Source organism: Lactuca sativa, chromosome 6 (assembly GCF_002870075.4).
Source record: "Lactuca sativa cultivar Salinas chromosome 6, Lsat_Salinas_v11, whole genome shotgun sequence".
Classification (NCBI taxonomy): Eukaryota; Viridiplantae; Streptophyta; class Magnoliopsida; order Asterales; family Asteraceae; genus Lactuca; species Lactuca sativa.
In genome coordinates, this window is record NC_056628.2 from 76,744,414 (window position 1) to 76,767,193 (window position 22,780).

Genomic DNA, 22,780 nt, shown 5'->3' on the forward strand with positions numbered 1-22,780 from the left:
TGAAAATTTTAGTTTTGAAAATTTCGGTGTTACAGAATGCATTCCATCTCGAGTATTTTGTCCTGATTAGGTCATGACAAAACTAGGGGTGGCCACGATGTGATGATGATTGGAATCGAGACTGGATAAGTTGATTGGTTGAGTTGACTCGCTGAGCTAGGACCGAGTCGAGTTAAAACTCACGACGTGACCATGAGTTAGTCACGATGTGAGGGTCAGCAGTTGGAGCTTGGACCGTTTACTTTAGGCCATTTTCGAACTTTTGGGCCTATGTTGATCCTTACAGTTCTCTAGTTGGGAATGGTCCATTAGTTGGCCTAGTTTGGATTTCGGCCATTATTAGGCCTTATGATTTATGGGCTCAACCTTAGATAATAACTAGGGTTGGTATTGATTATGTTCAGTGTGAGGAGCCACTGTGCAAAAAACTTGGGTGTGAGATTTGCAATCTTCTGATTGAGGTGAGTCTCCTCAATGTGATTGGTGAGTCGAAGGCACCAATGTCGACTCATGATTTATTATGATTAGGATGCTAGTTGTGTGACATCCCCAAATTCACTGTCATTTTAAAAAATTTATTTATGCTTATTTGAAATTAAGAGTATTCATTTTAAAGAAAAATATTGCGAAATTTGTTCCCATAAAACATGATAAATATATTCTCAAAGCATTTCTGAATAAATGTATTTTGTTTATATTAAAACTTGGGATGTCATCGTCAATACAGAAACACAAGCATAAACAGACCTTACATTCATTTACACTAGTGATTTACATCTCCTTTAATCGCTCAGTTTAATGTAGCTTCATATCGAAACTTTTGATACAAATAAACTTAGTGGGTCAGGTTGGGAAACCTAGTGAGTACATAGGGTTTTCAACCCACAATAATAAAGTTATTATGTTACATCATCAAACAATTAACCCAATTTCCCATCCCCATTATCTTCTTTATTCTTAATTGTCTTCCCTAAGAATCATCTATTCCTCAATATTTATTCCTAAGGAATAGGCACGAAGTCAATCGCTGTCAGGGTTTATATAACAGGCACTAAGTCCATAGCTCCCGATGCTATTTATTAGGCACTAAGTCCATAAATACCAATGTTCATCTATAATTCACTAAGTCCATAGTTGCATGGGTTTATCTCCTTTATTGACAGTATTATTTTAGGGAGTCCACCCACAATACATGTCAATAGGTTTTTAGAGTACATCTGGTGAACATATAGTTCACAACACCTATAGGTTGCGAGCCCGCTATTGTTCCATTGGACTATCTAGAATAGTTCGTGGTTGTCATCTATACTCTGCTATACGACTGGGCTATTGCTTGGGTCAAGGCTTCTGATCATCTTTCACCTCTCATCATCTATATCATCTTTCATCTCTCATCTCATCTTTCATCTACCCATCTTTACCCATCATAATTATAGGTATAAAATATGTATACAGTTTAAATCGAATAAAACATGTATATCTTGTTCATCAAGCATAGATATCAAGAACATAGATAATATGCACGCATAGCATGTAATTTATATTAAATACTTCATATCTATGTGTAAGATGAAATTAACTATGCACTCACTTGTTAAAGTGATGATTCAAAACTCGGGCAGCGCTTCGCTTCTAACAATTCTATTTTCCTTCGACGAAACCTAGTATCATTACCACTAGATTTTAGTCTAATTTATCGTGACTATTTACGAGCGATATTGTTTTATAAGTGTTAAACAATACTTTTCAACCACTATGTACAGACATGGGCCAGACATGAAACACCAGAGGGGAGGACCATTTTGGCATTTAAGCTGTTCTGAAATCCAACAACCCTATGCGGCCCTTCAAACCAGATTCCCCATAGCAAAAGTACTTAAAAGATATTATAATAACACTTTATATTTTATAATACTTAGCACATATATTTTTATAGGTTCATAATAACGATATTAAACTTAAACATAAGCTATACTTAAAGTAAGGTAAGCATAACTTACTTATAAGGGGGTTTGGCTAGGAACCGGGCTCTGCGGGGGCAGAACTTCCAAACCAAAAGCTCTTCTTCTTGGAGCCTTCTGGCACTTCGGGACTCGCCTCTAGCACTTAGGAAGTACTAAGGAAGGGGAGGGAGAGTTTTGTAGTATTGAGAGAGAAAGAAAGGTTAAGGTGTGAAGAAATGAAGCTTCCTTCACATCTATTTATAGCTGAGCTCCTCGGACTACGTTGGGCGTAATCCTCGGAGTACATTGCATGTACTCAGTATGTTGTGCGTACGATGCCTATGCTACGCGTACGAGGGGGAAGCTATCAACATCCGAAGCGAAGACGTGGGGAGCAAGGGAGGGTCAGGATTCGGCCACGTCGCCCTCTTCGCATCATCCAACATCCATTTTCGTATGTCTTTATATCGTTAAGCTCCTATTAACGAGATCTTCGATTCTCGTTTAGATTGTGTCGGCTAAAATTGGGCGATCAAAAATTCAAATTTGGGTTGTGCACTGTTATGCTAAATCTTAGAAAAATCATAACTTCCTCATACGAAGTCAAATTTGGACATTCTTTTTATGCATGCTCTCGGTTTAGCGTATACTATGACTTTTGTTTAGATTTCTAAGGATAAAAAGTATTTTATTGCAAACTCACTTTTTACGTCACAAAGCGTCGTGTCGGTTTAGCCGTAAAACTTCGACGGGTCATAACTTCTTCGTTACAAATCGGATTTTAGCATTCTTTATATGTACGTAACCCTTGTGAAATATACTATAAATTGGTTAAAGATTATTTATTCTAAATAATCTTCTATCAAAAATTCATTTCTGACGCTTATTGTCTCTAAATTGACTAGCTCGAATCTGTCGGCGTTACAATTATCTCCCCCATAGGATGATTACGTCCCGGAATCATCAACGAAACAGCGCTCGTATAATGACTTCATACGTTATCTTTTCATCCTAGGTAATAATCGTAACTCTTATATCTTTTACTAACGAGTTTCTAACTCTTAGAGTTCTTAACTGTTGGCGGTGCTCGATCTTGCAATCGTTCTTCGTACTATGTTGGGCTTTCAATCGTAACCTCCGAGTTACAACTAAATCTTTTTTGGAGACTCCTTCTTCTTCTTAACAAACTTAAGACAAGTTCTGACCTCTCATTGTATGATGCAACGCCTAGACTCAGGTCTTTTAGAGTCAAATTCCAGAACGGAATATACCTTCCTTCATGTTCTAATGTGATATAATCACATTCTAGCATGTAGCATTTCTAGCTACAAGCTTCTTACCTTAACAATGGTTGTGATGCTTCTATCGATCGCTTCGATTATCTTTCACTTCAATCTTCTGGCTTAAGTCAGATGTTACATCGATCTTGGTTCTCTAAACCACATAACATACTCGTCTTAGTCGGACTCGATTTGATATGACCACTAGGGTCATAATAACAATCATCTTCTTAGTCATTACCTAAATTATGGTAATGACATACTTGAACAAAACGGAATCAATTATTAGCTTCTTGGTAACCTTGTGACTTTCCTTCATCCAAGTGTGAGTCTTGTGCTTCCGGTAGTATAGGCCTCTACTACCTTTCACACCTACTCATACTTGTCCCAAGTATTGTCTCGCAGTTCTCCAAGTCACCATACAAGAAAAATCATATAGCAACTGAACACATCAGATAACATAACCAAGGTTTATATTATTTCTTGAAATGGTTACATAGATGTTCAAGTTCACCCTACACTAGGCCTCTTATAATAGGCTAGACCACGTGATACTATCTACATGAGTACTTTATATCTTGATATTTGGATATATAAATCCTTACTCCTGATCCCTTGCATCCTCGCCTACTTCATTAAGGATCATCTGGAATGCACTTGCCTTTGGCTTCGGCGGTGTATTAGGCCTTGATGCTTCATTTTTCTTCGGGCAGTCCCTAGAAACATGCCCTTCTTTGTTACATCCAAAACACACCTTATTTTTGAATGTGCACTCATTGGCGTAATGCCCAGACTTTCCACACTTGAAACATGGCACCTCCTCGCCACATTTTCCAAAGTGTTTCTTCTTTCACTTATCGCACCATCTTGCTTTACCTCCTCCTCGTCCTTCGAACTTCTTCAAACCAGACTTCGAGAATTTGCTCTTTTTGTTGGACCTTGAAGATTATTCAAACTTTTTCTTCTCGGCAACTTCAACCATGTTGGCAGCTCTACTCTTGATCATCTCCTCAACAGACATAGCAGCCCAAATAACCGCCTCAAGATTAGGTGTCTGGCGTATCGGCACAGCATACTCCCATGGTAGTACCTTAGTATACTTATCGAATTTCGTTAGTCTGTCAAGGACGATGTGCAAAGCAAACTCCATCTTTTTTGTGAAGGCATAGGTATAATTGTCAATGGACATGTTGCCCTTTTTCAATGTCAGAAACTTGTTTTCTAGTTCCAGCATGTTTTGGGCTGAGCAGAACTTGCATTTAAAGTGGACCAGGAACTCTGCCAATGTCAGTTGCAGTGGCTCATTAGGGCTTATAGTATTCCCCAATGTGTTCCACCAGCGAACAGCACCACCTCTAAACTAACGCACTGCATAAGTGGTTTGTAGCTTGCCCTTGCAACCACACGTTATGAAAGATAGTTCCATTTCATAGATCTAGTCCATAACTCCAATTGGATCTTCTTTCCTAGTAAAATTTGATGGTTTTCAATTCATGAAGTCTTTGTACTTGCATCCATTTCTTTCGATCCCTTCGTCTTGGTTATCTCTTCTAACCACTGGCGGTTCATCTTGGCAACCGGTTCTACTATAGTTTCCTTCTTCTGACTGACCCTCAGTTCACGTTGTACAATGGGTACAGTAGGTTCATCCCTATTAAGCAACATTTGCCTCATCTCCTCCTTTTGTTCGGCCATCATAGTGAGAATCATTGCTTGGACTACTGCCATCGTGATTGGCTCGGGTGCAGCTGCTACCTCTAGTGCACGCTCAATCACAGACCGCTGATTAGCATTAGCATTTCCATTAGCCTTTCAAAATCCGCTTCGAGTTCACACCATGTCGATCTATACACCAAATCAGACGTACGGTGTGCAGTGATGAGAATTTAGATAGGAAAGCTTTATTTACGATAGACGTATAAATCTCCTTATCACTCTAAAAAGTTATATGCTAGTTCTAATACCGTAATTAAACACTTAGAAATCTGAACACATAAAGTTTCCAGATCCGATCAGCAACAGACCATAGATCCGATCAAAAGATAGCATCATAAAGCATCACAAATCATTTAGCACATAAAAGCAATTTAGGCATCTCCCTTAAATAAGCTAGTGCTTTTGTCTTTATTTATAGCAGACACTCATCTCACAATCATCGCTTAGCATTCTAAGTTTAAGTCTAGAAATAAATCCTTATTCCTAGTTTGCTTAAACTAATGCTCTGATACCAACTACCAATTGTGTAATCCACAAATTCATGGTCATTTTAAAAATTTTATTTATGCTTATTTGAAAATTAGAGTATTCATTTTAAAGAATAATATTGTGGAATTTGTTCCCAGAAAACATGATAAATATATTATCAAAGCATTTCCGAAGAAATGTATTTTGTTTATATTAAAACTTGGGATGTCATCGCCAATACAGAAACATAAGCATAAACTGACCTGATATTCATTTACACTAGTGATTTACATCTCCTTTAATCGCTCAGTGTAATGTAGATTCGTATCGAAACCTATGATACAAATAAACTGAGTGGGTCGGGTTGGGAAACCTGGTGAGACATAGGGTTTTCAACCCACAATAATAAGGTTATTATGTTTCATCATAAAACAATTAACCCAATTACCCATCCCCATTATCTTCTTTATTCTTAAGTATCTTCCTTGAGAATCATTTATTCCTCAATATTTATTCCTAAGGATTGTCCTAAGGAATAGGCACGAAGTCCATCGTTGTCAGGGTTTATATAACAGGCACTAAGTGCATAGTTGTCGATGTTATTTATTAGGCACTAAGTCCATAGCTACCAATGTTCATCTATAAGGCACTAAGTCCATAGTTGCATGGGTTTATCTCCTTTATTGACAATATTATTTTAGGGAGTCCACCTACAATACATGTCAATGGGTTTTTAGACTACATCTGGTGAACATATCGTTCACAACATCTACATGTTGCGAGCCTGCTATTGTTCCACTAGATTGTCTATAATAGTTCGTGGTTATCATCTATATTCTGCTAGATGACTGGGCTATCGCTTGGGTCAAGGCTTCTCATCATCTTTCACCTCTCATCATCTATATCGTCTTTCATCTCTCATCTCATCTTTCATCTACACATCTTTACCCATCATAATTATAGGTATAAAATATGTATACAGTTTAAATCGAATAAAACATGTATATCTTGTTCATCAAGCATAGATATCAAGAACACAGATGATATGCACGCATAGCATGTAATTTATATTAAATACTTCATATCTATGTGTAAGATGAAATTAACTATGCACTCACTTGTTAAAGTGATGATTCAAAACTCGGGCAGCGCTTCGCTTCTAACAATTTTATTTTCCTTCGACGAAACCTAGTATCATTACCGCTAGATTTTAGTCTAATATTTATCGCGACTATTTACGAGCGATATTGTTTTATAAGTGTTAAACAATACTTTTCAACCACTATGTACAGACATGGGCCAGACATGAAACACCAGAGGGCAGGACCATTTTGGCATTTAAGCTGTTCTGAAATCCAACAACCCTATGCGGCCCTTCAAACCAGATTCCCCGTAGCGAAAGTACTTAAAAGATATTATAATAACACTTTATATTTTATAATACTTATCACATATATTTTTTATAGGTTCATAATAACGATATTAAACTTAAACATAAGCTATACTTAAAGTAAGGTAAGCATAACTTACTTATAAGGGGGTTTGGCTAGGAACCGGGCTCTGCGGGGGCAGAACTTCCAAACCAAAAGCTCTTCTTCTTGGAGCCTTCTGGCACTTCGGGACTCGCCTCTAGCACTTAGGAAGTACTAAGGAAGGGGAGGGATAGTTTTGTAGTATTGAGAGAGAAAGAAAGGTTAAGGTGTGAAGAAATGAAGCTTCCTTCACATCTATTTATAGCTGAGCTCCTCGGACTACGTTGGGCGTAATCCTCGAAGTACGTTGCATGTACTCAGTATGTTGTGCGTACGATGCCTATGCTACGCGTACGAGGGGGAAGCTATCAACATCCGAAGCGAAGAAGTGGGGAGCAAGGGAGGGTCAGGATTCGGCCACGTCGCCCTCTTCGCATCAGCATATACTCGACTTCTAAATTCCTAACTTTCGCATACTAGCTCCGTTTTTTACGTTCTTTATATTCATGCATAGGTGGTGACGTAATCTACAACTTTAGTTTAGACTCCGTCGGCTAATTTTGATTTTATTTTTAACGATATATTTTAACACGCTTAAACAGGTAAAGTCAATTAAAAATTCATAACTTTGTCATCCGACGTCTGTTTTCGTCTGTCTTTATATCTTTGAGCTCCTATTAACGCGATCTTCGATTCTCGTTAAGATTGTGTCGGCTAGAAATCGTTCGATCTAAAATTCGAATTACGGGTTGTGCATTGCTATGCTAAATCTTAGAAAAATCATAACTTCCTCATACTAAGTCAGATTTGGATGTTCTTTTTATCCACGCTCTCGATTTAACGTATAGTACGACTTTTGTTTAGATTGCTAAGGCTAAAAAGTATTTTATCGCAAACTCACTTTTTACGTCACACAGCGTCGTGTCGGTTTAGCCGTAAAACTTCGACGGGTCATAACTTCTTCGTTACAACTCAGATGTCAGCGTTCTTTATATGTACGGAACCCTTGTGACATATACTATAACTTGCTTAAGATTATATAATCTAAATAATCTTCTATCAAAAAGTCATTTATGACGCTTATTTTCTCTAAATTAACTAGCCCGAATCTGCGGGCGTTACAAGTTGTCTGTGTGACTCTTGCATGTGTGATAAGTGATATGTATAATGGATGGGGTCTAATTCCAGGCAGGTCCTGATAAGTGTAGTGTATGATGTTTATCTTAGTGATTCTTGCATGTATTTTATGTGTAGTATTTATACCAAGCGGGCCTAATGAGTTTGAATGGGTGGGGCCCTTCTCATGTTAACAAATCTGTTCCGGGTGGGGCTCAATGTCGGGCGGGGCCTGATGTCGGGTTGGGCCCGATTTTTGTGGGGTAAGGCCCAATGTGTGTATGGTATGTGATATTTTGGGGGAACTCACTAAGCTCTGTGCTTACGGTTTATGTTTAAAATGTTTTTCAGGTGCTCCCAGTTCGCGAGGGAATGGCCCAGTTTGATCGCAGCGCATCCACCCATGTTTCCACACTTTATGATTTTGGGAATTGTACTATGATAACTATTACTCTGATATACTTTTGAATGATTGAAATGGTTAAATGGTGTTTATGGTTGAACTTATAATGAAATTTTTACCTTATGAGTTTTGGGATGTTACATAAATGTTTTTGTTAATGGTAAATGGTCATCTTGGATATTTTAAGCTTTGTCGCTTACCTTAAAACTTTGTTGCTATATTGGATGCTAAAGGTATTGAGTGGTATATTGCATATGTTGCTATTTGGATCATAAATACTACATTTTCATTAAATTTGAACACCGACTAAAAACACCATATTCTGATTACACAACACATTGTCATTATATTTGAAGGTTTTTTCATAATACAAATACCAATACAAAATACACATAACAAAAAACAAAGAATTTCATTATTGAACCTACACTTTATATATAAGGACTTATTTAAAAAAAATTAAAAAATTAAAAAAAAAAAAAAAAAAAAAAAAAAAACTTCAATTTGCAATTTTTTCTTCAAGTTTCATCCTATACTCCATACAATCACAGTTATGATCAAAATCATTCACCCAACCTATGATAATGGTCCCTGAACCAATTATAGAAGATCAAGAATTAGGGAAAAATCAGAAAATATGAAGAATGAAATTAGAAAATATTAAAATCGTTACCCTTACATTTACTGTACAAGCATAATAGAGTTTCCCAGGGTTTTTCTTGCTATAAGATGTGTGAATCACTGCAGTAGCTCCACAATTGCATTCTATATCAATCATTATTATCGAATTGAAAGAAATCGTTGGTGAGGGAGAAGTCTATGAAGGAGAAGATAGCATAGAAAGGGAGGGAGGTAGGGATGTGTATGCTTTTAAGATGCAACCGCATTAAAAAAAATACACCAACCTTGAAAAGAAAAAAAAAAAAAAAAAAGTGCACATGCGTGCAAAGCATGTGGGGAGCTTAAATGGAAGCATTTAACGGTTAACGTCTATAGGGACTAACCGTGCAAGAAAAAAAAAACAATAACGGATGGTCCGAGTTAATTTTTGAAAATAGGGACTAAACACGTTTTTGGCATGTGTATGAGGGATGATTAGTGTAATTTACCATATATATATATATATATATATATATATATATATATATATCTCTCTCTCTCTCTCTCTCTCTCTCTCTCTCTCTCTCTCTCTCTCTCTCTCTCTCTCTCTCTCTCTCTCTCTCTCTCTCTCTCTCTCTCTCTCTCTCTCTCTCTCTCTCTCTCTTAACAATATTGGAGATGAGTAAAGGGTCTATGTCTGAAAGCTCAAGAAATATAGACATAAAGAATAGTAAATAGATTACACTAACGGTACTAAGGAGATTTGAAGTTATTGTAGAGAGAACCAATATTGATAAAAAGTAATAAAATAATAAAATAAAATAAAACTGGATGATTTCATCAAGAACTTTAGCAACGCATCTATGATTCAACATGTTGAATCGCTCAAATGGTTTCATGAGAGATGATACAGAGAGATACTTGAATCAACTTGGTTTCTAGAATAGTTGTTTGATTCGATTGATTGTTTTATAATTATGATAATAAAGAAAGATTCAACATCCCATCATTCTTGTACCAAATATAACGAATGTTCTTTTTTTATGGGTTCAATGTTTCAAATCTCACCAGTACCGTGTGGGATTTCTAATTCCAATGTAGATTAGACTTCTTGCATAATTTGTCTTCAAATTATATGTCTTGTAGAAGTAGTCGGCAGTCGATAGCTGCGACAAAGACTGGTCCCTAAAAAATGCGACAAAGACTAGTCCTAAAAGATGACTGAGACCGACCCGGTCAAAAACAAGTCGAGAAAAAAAAAAAAGAGAAGAAGAACTGAGATCATTGGACCGGTTTGACAAAAACGGACCGTTCCGAAACCGATCCGAAACCAATCTCAAAAAGACCGGAAGCCAAAATTTATAAACATATCATTTTTGTATTAATTACACAATTTTTTAATCACGCATTACTCAACTTCTTTTCTTTTCTTATATTAAATTTTAGTGTATCATTTTCAGTAAATCTTAATGTATCATTTTTGTGTTAATCACACGTTTATTATCGGAAAAATTCAAAACATAAACCAAAAAACCGAAAAATATCAAAACCGGACCAAAAAACCTCGAATAAGGCTCACAAAATGACCACAAGACCGGACCGAAAAAGACCAAAACCAGAACGGTCAATATGCATCTCTATATGGGAGTTCCAATTCTTTGGAAATGTGGACTGGTCTAATGACTAATTGTGGCTATTGGGCTCTTATAACCTAGCATATTTTTATTGCAAATAATTTTAGAAAAATAATTTAAAGTGATGCTGGCACAACGGATTGCTAGAAGATAACCATTTTGTATAATACAAACATCAAGTTGGATTCAAACGTTTTTTAAAATGTAAAAGAATCAAGAAGCAATAGGTCCATAAAATAGAAGTAATCTAAATATTCATAACATGGAATCCTAAGTTCTAACCAACATGTATACACAAATCATTTCATAACTATACTAATTGGATCTTGAAAAAAAAAATCATACCACATTTATAAAGAAAGAAGAAAACGACATATACGTTCAAAGATACAGGTCTCTCCAATCTGCAACCAAATCCATGTCCTTTAACCAATCAACAGGTTTTCAAATGCCCAATGAATCAATCTTCATATATAATAATTTTTCAAACCATTGCGAAAAAAAACCCTATGCTTTCTTGGATTTAAAGATCATATTCTTTACACATTTGTAACCTGTTCTTGAACTTATCATACCTGAAGCACCTGACAATGCACAATATGACTCTTTTGCCCATTCCTCCCTGATATACTCGACCATAAATTTGTAAACAAAGTCTTTATATGCCCTTTCCCTGCAATATTCTCCCAAAGATTCGGATTACTTTCCACTTTTTTATCTTTACTCGAAACATCAACAAGACTAATACTCATATTATTCCGAATAATACACAACTTCCCATTAAGATTCACAAGAGCAGCTGCCTCCATTGCAGGCGAGCTTCCAAGATGAACTTTACTATCAATAAACTTCTTCCAAGAATTCGTGTCCTCTTCATAAACCCTAATTTTACACCCATCACGACAATCCAAAGCAAAAAGCTTTCCGTTCATGGAAATACTCGGATTCCTCCACCCTGCAATCATTCCATCAGTAATTGACACCCACGTGTTTGATTCTGGTGTATACGCTTCACTCAAAACCTCTCTATGAGCCCCAAGTCCTTTCAAGAACCACTTTCCATTATAAACGACTCCAATAAAAGGCACCATTGGTGTACTCATATCTGTAATAAAACTCCATCGACGTTTATTTGGATCATAAACTTCAACAGATCGAAGAGTCCTATGAACTCCATCACATTCACCTCCCGCAACATAAAGACAATTGTTTATAACACAAGATCCAAAAAAATGTCGCTTTCTTTGCATATCGGGAGCTTTATGCCATCGATTTGTTCTCGCATTATAAAACACCACACGTCTCATCGAACCCTTTAAAGGATCTTTCCCGCCAAATAAATAAAGATGACAACCGCTCAAAACCGCACATCCAAACCCAAGGGCATTTTCGTAATCAACCGGGACAGGTGGAAGTGGTTGCCAAATTTGGTAAGTGGGGTCGAATGCATGCCATGAGATTCTTCCATCACGATCTCGTTTGAAGACATAAACCCATTCTTCAGCCATTCCTAGGGTTTTTCTAAGGGAGTAAAAGTAGTTGCTTGATAAGAGTCTGAAAAATCTTTTGGAAACTAACCGGAGTTTGTTGTGTTCGGCTCGTGGGACCCGCGTTAGACACGCAATTGCCAGGTCATCGGGGAGACCCGGGAGGAGGGGCGGTTGGATGCGGGTCCGCTCTTTTCGGCTGTTTTTGGTTTTGTGTGCGTGTGGGTTGATGTCGGGTTGGATGCAAATTTTTGACCCGGGAACGAATTTGCGGGCCCCGGCGACTGTTTTTAATCCCGCATCAACTTTGCAATAGCATGATACGGAATCCACCTGAATCGGAAGGGTAAAATGGTCAATTACTTTAATTCAGACAGTTTACTCGGTCCAAAAAAAGTCATACAACATTTATTTGAGACGGATATTGTTTATCCAATGTCATGTGGGCTGTCTGTGTACCTGATTTACATCTCACATGATACTCTGTCAGTCTAGCTGGGATGGTGTGGGCCAGCTTAGAGGTTATTGGAAGAATAACCTTTTTTTGAAGGACAATGAGAATTAGATAATAGGCTATAAAAGAAGATGGGGGGTGTTTGGATGTGCTTTTGTAGTTTTGAAGTTGTATAATGCACTATACTCTTTGATAGTAATTTGACCCCAAAATAATTAGATAATCATAATCAGAATTTGGTTATACAAATACTATAAGTATAAACTAATTAATGAAACTTGAAGTCATAGATGTCATAGATGACAATTGGGAGAAACAAATAGTTTTTACTCATAATTTAGCAAATGAACTCTGTTTTCGTAAAGCAGAATTAACAAACAGACAACAATTAGTACTCCATTTTTAAGATCAACAAAACCTTGTTAAAAGAAAGCACATTTAACAGAATTCCTTCCATAAATAATGTCTAAAACTCTTAAAATTTTGCACATTGTATGACTAATTTCATCTGGAAATTGCTATACAGTATACACTACTCCACAGATGATGTAAAGAACCAAAACCCATAAACTAAGGTCAATGATTCTTGAAAAAGAAATGCTCGTTTCATCGTAATTCCATTTGGGTACCTCTCGATACTAGTAATCTACCCAAAGATTATGTAAAGAAACAAAACCCACAACCTAAAATCAACAATTTCATTAAAAAAAAAAATTGTTCATTTCATCGTAATTCCATCTGGGTATCCCTATATACTCGTAACCTACTGGAAGATGATGTAAAGAATCAAAACCCAAGAAATTCAATGCATATAATGTCAATAATTGTTAAAAACAACTGTTAATTTGAGCACAATTTGATGTGGGTACCATCTATATAGTAACGAAGTACAGAAACAATAAGCAAGAAAAAGTCAAAGAAGACATGGGGCTCACCAATGGAGCTTGAACTCGAAACCCCCTTCGCTGCACATTAGGCGACCTTTCACGTTCAGATAATTGAGCCATCTCGCTCACAATTCCAGTAATTTCATATAAAGAAATTCAATTTCTTTTCGTATGATAAACCCACAAATCAAATAATCAAGAAATACATGGTGTTTCAGATCGATAATCGACAATCTTGAAATCTGATCCAAAGATTAAGGTATTTCAGAAAGAAAAAAGGAACCCCAGTACCCAAAAAATGACTTTTTTCTTCTAATTTTAGATGAAAATGTAACGAAAGATGTGTGTGTGTGTGTGTGTTTGTTGGTGCTTGAAAGTAAGAGCTTTGCAGAAACTTCAAAAACTTGAGAGTGTTGTTTGGTGTGAAGAGAAGAGAGTCTAATTTGATTAAGTGGGGAATTACATCTGGAGACGTGTTGATTTTGTTGTCAAGAAAGTGGAACATTCATTCATATGAATATCATCATCATATATTCATATGTGAATTTTGACTCTCAATTGGGATATTATTGTTTTAGAGTGATTTATTTCTATAACTATTAGATTTAGATTTTTTTGTTGTTGTCAAATAATGATTATGTTTCCAAAAATATCATATATGGGGAATAATAGATTTTTGTCTATAAATATAAAAAATGTATATATATTTCTTTTTTGTGAAACTAATTATTCTTCTAAAACATACTATTTATTTTGTATTTTCTAAAAATGGTGATTAATTTATGACAAAATAAAGGGTATGTGGCATAACTAATTATTTTTTATTATGTAGAATTTTTTTAATTTTCTTGGTTGTAGATTAAGACATTTGATCTTAACATAGTAAAATACAATTTAAATGACATGTTTTAAGACAATAATTTTATCAACTTAAATGATACTTTTTTATATAATCTTATCATTTTTTTTTTTTTTGCAAATCGAAACATAGTGGAAACCATTGATTTGATATAAATCTATTTTGATGTTACAATAGTTTGTGCATATATGTTGACAAAAAAAAGTGCACTTTTTAGGCTAAAAGGTTAAAAAAACAATAGAGAAATGAATGTAAAATATTTACTCTTTCTAAATTTGGGATATATGATGAGATATCCTTTTAAATGAAATGATGTAAACTCTTTTTTTAGACAAGAAAAACTTTTGCAATGGTTATATTATAGAAATAAATTTTACTAATACCTTATAAACAATATTACATTTCAAATTTACCATTTGTTAAGATTTTGATGCAATTTAGATGTCAATAATTATGAAATCAATAAGTAAATTTTTTCGGTCAATTTGCGAAACAATGTATATTTTATAAAGTTGAGTTTTAGAATCATGTGATCAAGATTAACAAAATTGTTATGAACGATAGTAAAAAAAATATATGATAAATTATGTAAAAGTCTATATTTTGATCATTTTTAATGTTTTACCACTACTATATTTTACTTTTGTGGCAAAAAAAATTATCAACCATGTGGACCTACTATAATAGGTTAAAATGATCACTATATAAAATTGTCAAAGTTAGTGACTAGTGAACATTGTGTTATCAAATTTTGACAATACAATATATATATATATATATATATATATATATATATATATATATATATATATATATATATATATATATATATATATTGATAAAACTTCTATTAAATTATGACCGTGTTAACAAGTAAATAAAAGTCAAAATGATCAACATAGAAAATTATCAGAATTGAATGACTTTTATTAATTAAAGAAAATTTTAAGAGTTATACTATAAAAAGAACCAAAATTTATTGAAATTTATGTATTTTGCCTAAAAAAATACTAAAAAATACTAATCTTTGATTAGGCTAATTAATATAGCTTTGTTAAGGACTTAAGGTCAAATATTGAATTGCCAGCCGTTGGTTATATTATTTTTTTTTCCTACAACTTGATTCATCTAAAGTTAAATATCTTAAATGCTATTTGATAAAACTATAAAATATAAAAACTTAATGAGCTACAACAATATTTTATAATATGATTGATCAAAAGGTAAAGGCATATAACAGATATCTAGTTCTCTCAAAACATGATTTACTTTATTTACTTGAAAACGTCTAAAAAAACGTTTTATTTGTTCTGAGTCAGAAAAACCAATTTCAAAGTTATTTTGTTTTTTACCACATAAACAAGTTATGACATTATCGTTTCATGTCGATTCGTCCCACAAATTTTCATGAGAATCTTAAACTGATTCTGTAACAGATAGATTTTTCGTATTTATGTTTTAAAGTCAAATATAACGGCACCCTTCGATTCTTCTTGTTTTTTGATGCAAAACAACATCCACTCATTGTTTATCGTCGTTATATAATTAATCCCAACTTTCCACGCATAACCAGAATTTTACAAACTACCTAATCCATCATTAACTTTTTTGTTCATGCACAAATTGAAAAAATTGTCCAATTCAAAATAACACTCTGCTGCGGTTTTGTGGATTAATCTGTGGATTAAAAAAATCACTATATTATAAATTTTGCAATTGAACATTGTCATTCAAGTTTGACAACTGTTTCTTTGTCGATCACTAAATATGTTAGGTAGTAATAGTGTAATCTAAAAAGTTGTCAGATTGTTCATATAACATGTCAAGTGATTGACGTTGTCAATCTTAGGCTGTTTTTATTTGATTAAACTACAAAAATGATCAAAATATACTTTTTTGTAGTTTGCGTACGAAAGAGCAACTAAACAAGTGCATAATAACACTATAACTCAATATAGAAGAAGAAACTTTAATCTATTAACATGAAAACAATATCAGTTTTAATTATATTTAATCGATAAGATTTTAAAAATATCAAATGCCACTCATTAGATAACCAAGCATTGTATCGATGTATCAACAATTTAATTAAAAAGAGAACATTAAATATAGCTTTTGAGTAGATATTTTACAATAAATAGACATCACCAACCTACATTAACTTCTTTCTCTCAACAACACCAAACCGACACTTCTTTACTACACAATACGTCTACCTCTTAACTACATACCAAAATAAAGACCTTTCTAACAACACAACCAGAATAATAATAAAAATAATAATAACAATAAAAATAAAAAACATTTAAAAACAAGCACACTTTCATTTTTTAAACGATAAACAAGGCTCTGCAGAAAAATAGCAACACAAAAGCCGCAAATAATCTACAGACCCTCAACTCGGGTTGCAGAAAATAAAAAAAATAAAAATACGTTTTTATCATCATCGTATACATGCCACGTCATCACCCACCCACCACAACCCATCAACCACCAAATTTTAACCCTACTCTGTTAGCAGAAGAAGACCAACTATCCTCTAAACCCAACTTCACCCATCAAGGGTTAAAAAAAGTAAATTACACCAAAAACAACTATTATAATAATAATAATCATAATAATAATATTAATATTAATCCCAAGCACTCGCAACACCGGGATTATAACCACCACCACCACCACCATACCCGCCGCCGCCGCCACCATATCCGCCACCATAAGCTCCACCGTAGCTGTTCATGTTCCCGCCGCCTCCGCCGCCATAATAATCTCCACCACCGCCGCGGTTGAAATTGGAGTCTCGCCGGAAATCGCGACCGCCGAAGCGGCCACCGCCACCGCGGCGGTTCTTGCCGCCGCCGTAGGAAGCGCGGGCGGCGTAGCGAGCGAGCCAGGCGGGGACTTCTTGGTTGGCTTCTTGCATGAGGTCGGAGAGGGGGCGGGCCATGGAGGAGTTGTTGTCGTTGAAGAAGGCGGTGGCGAGACCGGATTTTCCGGCGCGGCCGGTTCTTCCGATTCGGTGGACGTAATCGTCGATGTCGTTTGGGAGGTCAAAGTTGACCACGTGGGCCACGTGTGGGATGTCGAGTCCACGTGCTGCTACGTCTGTTGCCACTAGGATTGGTGTGTTTCCGCTTTTGAATGATCTTAATGCTTGTTCGCGTTCCTACAAGGGTAAATTGGTCATTTTTTATTTACTAAAATGAAATTTTTTTTAAAATATGAATAAATAAATAAATACCTGTTGTGTTCTATCACCATGAATAGTGGTTGCAGGGAAGCCATTCATGCATAACCAATATTCCAATGAATCAGCTCCTTTTTTTGTCTCCACAAATACCAATGTAAGAGCTTGCTGAAAAAACATTCAACATTATTATTTATTACATTAATCAATGGGAGAAAAATTAGAATTTTTTTTTTAAGAAAGAAAGATTGAAAAACGGGTTAATATCATAAAAAACCTTATACATTGTGGTTTTCTCCGGATTAAAACACAAATTTAAATTTTCTTCGAGGGCTTATATTTTGTGTTTTTTTCTGGATTAAACCTCAATTTTATTTTTTTTATGAAAAAGACCTTGCATTTTCTTTTCATTTTTTCCAATCTTGTGGACCTTTTAGTCATTTTTCTTTAAAAATAGTTATAAAATGTGAGGGTTTTTTCAGGAAAAACTAAAAAAGTTGAGGATTTATTTGGAAACATTTAGAAGGTTGAGGGGTTTTTTTCCAAAAAGACAAAGTTGAGGGTTTTTTCGGAAAAAATGAAAATATCTAAAGTGTTTTTCATGAAAAAATAAAGAGAAGGTTTATTTAGGAAAAAACACATCTTTTATGTTTTTCTAAAAAGACCTTGCATTTTTCCATTTTTTCCAATTTGGCCCTTTTAGCAAGTTTACCGAAAACTTTCGGGTTTTAGACAATTTTTTTCCCGAAAAAACCCCCAACTTTTCTTTTTCCTAAAAAATCCTCAAATGCGACGGTTTTTTCATTTTTTTTTAAGTTAAAGGATTTTCCACAAAAAATTTGTCTAAAACCGGAAAATTATCAGTAAACCTGCAAAAAGGTCTAAATGCAAAGAATTTTTTAGAAAAAAGAATCAAGTTGAGATTTAATTTGGAAAAAACACAAAATACAGGGTCTTTTATGAAAAAATTATACTAAAAAATACCTTTCCATGAGTACCATTGGCCCTTTGGGCATGAAGAAGGTCCATAAGATGGCTTCTTTTGTCACTTTCTTGTACATATTCAACTCTTTGCACAATCAAATCAGTACTTGATCCAACTCTTCCCACAGCCAAAAATATGTAGTTTGCAAGAAAATCAGAAGCCAATCTCTACATAATAATAATAATATTACATGTCATCACTAAAAACTTCTTTTTCTTTTTAAGAATTAAATTAATTTCGCCAAAAAAAAACCTGAATCTCTTTGGGGAAAGTGGCACTGAAAAGCATTGTTTGTCTGACACCTGGCGGGGGCATGTCCATTTGTTGGACAATTTTCCTGATTTGTGGTTCGAATCCCATATCAAGCATTCTATCAGCTTCATCCAAAGCTAAATATCTGATAAACTGTAATGACACTCTTGCCCTTTCTAGAAGGTCAACCAATCTCCCAGGGGTAGCAACAAGAATGTCAACGCCCCTCTCTAGCTCTCGAAGCTGTGCTCATCAAATACAAAAATTACATTACACATCATACATAGTGGGAGTGTGGGACCCATCAAAAAAACATGTAAACAAATTAGACTCTTATACAATTATGTTTGTTTGTATGTTCTTGAATTGGAAAGATAGGAAAAGTGTAATGTGAATGAGTAATTCAAACATGTTGTTTGTTATGTATAGTTACAAAAGTAGATGAAATTAAATTGATAAATAAACAGAAAATGTTATGTTATAGAAATGCAATTTAATGAAATAAGATACATATATAGCTAAAATAAACTGCATGTGGTTATATTTTATGTGGTTTGAAATATACAATATATGTTTTCAAAGAATCGATAAAAGCTTATTTATCACTTTAAAAAAATTGTTTACAAATATAGAAATTAGAGAAATTGTTTAGTTATTTTCAGAAGAAAGAACGAAAACCATTTATTTGAAGTTTTATTTTTTTTATTAAATACTATTGTTATTGAAAACTACGTATGAAGAAAGTAATTTATAATTATAATATATCACTCCATTCCATCAAAAAATACGATGAAAAAAAAAACTCCTCCATGGAATGCTCCAATCCATTCCTATGTGGCAAATAAATATGATTTTCTTTATTCCCCGTAATGCTCAATTCCATTCCCACTTCGATTATTATATACCAAACACTACTAAAAATCTTCACATGTTCCCATTTTATTAAAAGACCAAAGTATCCTTGTTATATATATACTGAAACAAATAGATATCAAAAATAGTACTATATGTTTTAATAATTAACCAAAAAAACATTTACTATACACAACAAAAAAAGTAATTAATTTTTTTTATTAAATTCCATTCCTAGTGAAACATTATAATTCCTTCATATTCCAATTTCTTTAACAGATTACATTCCTTCTAAAAACATTCTACAAACCAATTGCCCCATTAATTTCTCCTTTTATCCAAATCTTTCCTTTTGTCTCAAGTAACATACTGACATTAACCACAAACTTTATACAAAAAAACATACAATCACAAGAAATACACACCTGTTGATTTATTGGGGCACCACCATAAGCAACCACAACTTTTACTCCAGTTTGATAAGCAAACTTCCTAGCTTCTTCATGAATCTGCATACAAAATCACAAAGGGTGAGTAAGTCCTTCAAAACACATATAAGAAAATAAGTATAGAAAACTTAATATCATATACATACTTGACATGATAGTTCCCGTGTAGGGGAGAGAATAAGAGCAAGTGGACATGCTGTACGTGGCATTCGTGGAGCTCTTTGACCAAATTGCCCTCTCATTATCCCACTGATGATTGGAAAACAAAAAGCAGCTGTCTTTCCTGACCCTGTTTGAGCACAAGCCATTAAATCCCTTCCACCAAGAGAGATTGGAATGGCATGTCTTTGAACAGGAGTTGGCTTCACATACTTGCACCTCCTAATGTTTAAATTTAAAGCTTCCCCTAAATCAATCTCAGCAAAAGTGTTCACAGGAGGTGGGACATTATCACCACTTGTCTCCACTGGAATATCTTCATAAGCATCAAAGTTGATTCCAGTGTTCTCCTGTTCTAAGAAGTCTTGTTCACTAGTAGTGTTTTCTTCATCTCCAAAAGGGTTAACTTCACGGTCTCTTCCACGGTCCCAGCCACCACTCCTGTTGTTCCAACCGCCGCCGCCGCCACGTCCACCGCCACCACCACCACCGTACCCTGACCTGAAGTCGTTTCTAGGACCAGGAACAGGAGCAGCCCAACGGTTGGGGGCTCCCCCACCAACAACGGGTACAGCAGAAGTAGAGCCAGTGTTGGCGGTGGCTGGTGGTGGTGCCGCCTCTGCGCTACCAGGTCTGTTACGGAGATGTGGAGGAACATAGGTTGATCGGTTTGGGGCTAAAGAATTTGAATTCCCTACATATGAACCAGCAGCCGCGTTTTCAGCTGCAGCAACTGAATCAGCCCAAGAAGTTGGCATACTCAAACGAAACCCTTGGTTTTAGCTTTTTCCCCCCTCAATTCTCCTTCGGAACCAGGTTTTTTGTCGAACACCTTCAAAATTCCCAAAAATAAACAAACTTTTATCGATTCAATCTAACCGTAAAGCTTTCGTCAACATCAAAACGAATAATACAATCTGCTTTCCACTCTATCCACAGCAAAATTCCTGATCAAACCAAAAGCAGTAAAAAGTTTAGCGTTTCCTCGAAGCATAAAACTCAAAACAATACAACATGCAACATACGCAAATGATCTACAAATTTCAACAAATATATGAAGATAGAAGCAAGAAAAATGCATCACGAGTTGGAAATATGCTTTTGCGATAAGAAAAACACGCATCCATTATAAACATATGATAAACATGTAAAAGTAAAAGACACGCGAACATGTATGAGAAGAGAAGAGAAGATAACTTACGCGAATAACGTCGATGGGAATGTGCAGGGTAACCAAAGCAGAAACCCTAATTTTGTGAGGAAGAACAAAAGAAGAAGGCGATACGAAAAATAAAAATATCTTTCTTTGTCCGTGGTTTTCTCTCTCTCTCTATCTCTCTACAAATTCTTTTAAAGAAAATTTGGTTTTGGGGTTTTTCTTTTCTTTTAGGGTCTCGGCTGTTTCAAAGGACACAAATAAGGGATGGGAAAGTGGAAAGTGAAAACCAATAGAAAATTGGGGGTTGGGTGATGCCCTTCAAAACCTACAAATATTGTGGTCAATATTTACATACCTTTAACCTTCTTTTTTTGTAAACACTTTTTCATCATTTTTGTGTTACAATTACAAGGTTTATGATAAATAACTAGGACAAAAATAATGTAATACAAACTCACATTTCACAATTTTTTCATTCTATCCTAATACTTCATTCCTTTCTTCTATGATTCATGTTTACCAAAGAGCACCTAAAATTTCAAGCACCATACCCACAATCATCTAAGTGAAAGATCCCCAACAAATACTTGGTGAAGAAACTATTACTCACACGGCTTTTAAGCAAAATATAGTAAAAGTTTGTCAAAACAGATAAAAGGTATTAGGTATACATAAAATTTATAAATAACAAAAACCCAAAAAGAAACACACGAGAATCATATTTCCCATGTAAATCTCATAGCCATTGTAAACGATAAAATGACACAAAGATGTATGAAAACCGAGAAATTTATATCAAATAAAATCCAATTTGGCGTTTTATAAGAATTAAAAAAAATTATTTATGACTTTAATTTACTTTGTTTTAAAAAAAATATTATAAGTTATAAAGTTAAAACTCAAATCGACAAATCAACTATTTATATCCATGAACTCAACAACAACCAATTATAAGGAATCAATACAGAAAGACAAATTTAAAGACATTATTAAGGGTTATTGTCACTATAACCCAATAATGTTTCGTATATTGGTTTAAATGGGATTTTTTATTTTTTTTTGCCTCTGAAGGGTACGAACTTGTGTTTTACCTGTTAATTTCGTACATTTACCTGTTTTTGAAGGTTACACTGTCTTGTTAATAAAAGAAATTGTTAATAAATTTGTGGACCCCTCTTTTAATCTGTCTTGTTCATCATCACCACCATCTGTCTCCATCTCCTTCACCTTCATTTAAATTCATGCTTAAACCCACATTGCTTTTGTTCATAGCTTCCCTTTCTACATCCCTTTTCTACATCAATATTCTTAGAAACCATAAACTAAATCAAAGAACTGAGATGATTCATCTAGTGTATTCATCAGCCTGCACCTCTGCTTCGTCACTATTTTGTTCCTCCAAAATAACTATGTGATCT

At 34.7% G+C, this 22,780-nt stretch overlaps 2 protein-coding genes across 2 annotated transcripts; both read right to left on the reverse strand.

The window, feature by feature from the left end:
• Window positions 1-10,837: 10,837 nt before the first annotated feature.
• Window positions 10,838-14,054, reverse strand: LOC111890161 (F-box/kelch-repeat protein At1g55270). The gene is made up of 2 exons (XM_023886317.3): window positions 13,509-14,054; window positions 10,838-12,452 (listed from the first exon to the last, which is right to left on the reverse strand). Exons 1-2 carry the CDS (start codon window positions 13,578-13,580, stop codon window positions 11,202-11,204), a joined length of 1,323 nt encoding a protein of 440 aa, XP_023742085.1. The 5' UTR covers window positions 13,581-14,054; the 3' UTR covers window positions 10,838-11,201.
• A 2,569-nt stretch (window positions 14,055-16,623) lies between these two features.
• On the reverse strand, window positions 16,624-21,595 carry LOC111890120 (DEAD-box ATP-dependent RNA helicase 11). The gene is made up of 7 exons (XM_023886271.3): window positions 21,405-21,595; window positions 20,191-21,150; window positions 20,021-20,104; window positions 18,744-18,986; window positions 18,491-18,658; window positions 17,561-17,674; window positions 16,624-17,485 (listed from the first exon to the last, which is right to left on the reverse strand). The coding sequence occupies exons 2-7, from the start codon at window positions 20,959-20,961 to the stop codon at window positions 16,952-16,954; spliced, it is 1,914 nt and encodes a 637-aa protein (XP_023742039.2). The 5' UTR covers window positions 20,962-21,150; window positions 21,405-21,595; the 3' UTR covers window positions 16,624-16,951.
• Window positions 21,596-22,780: the final 1,185 nt, after the last annotated feature.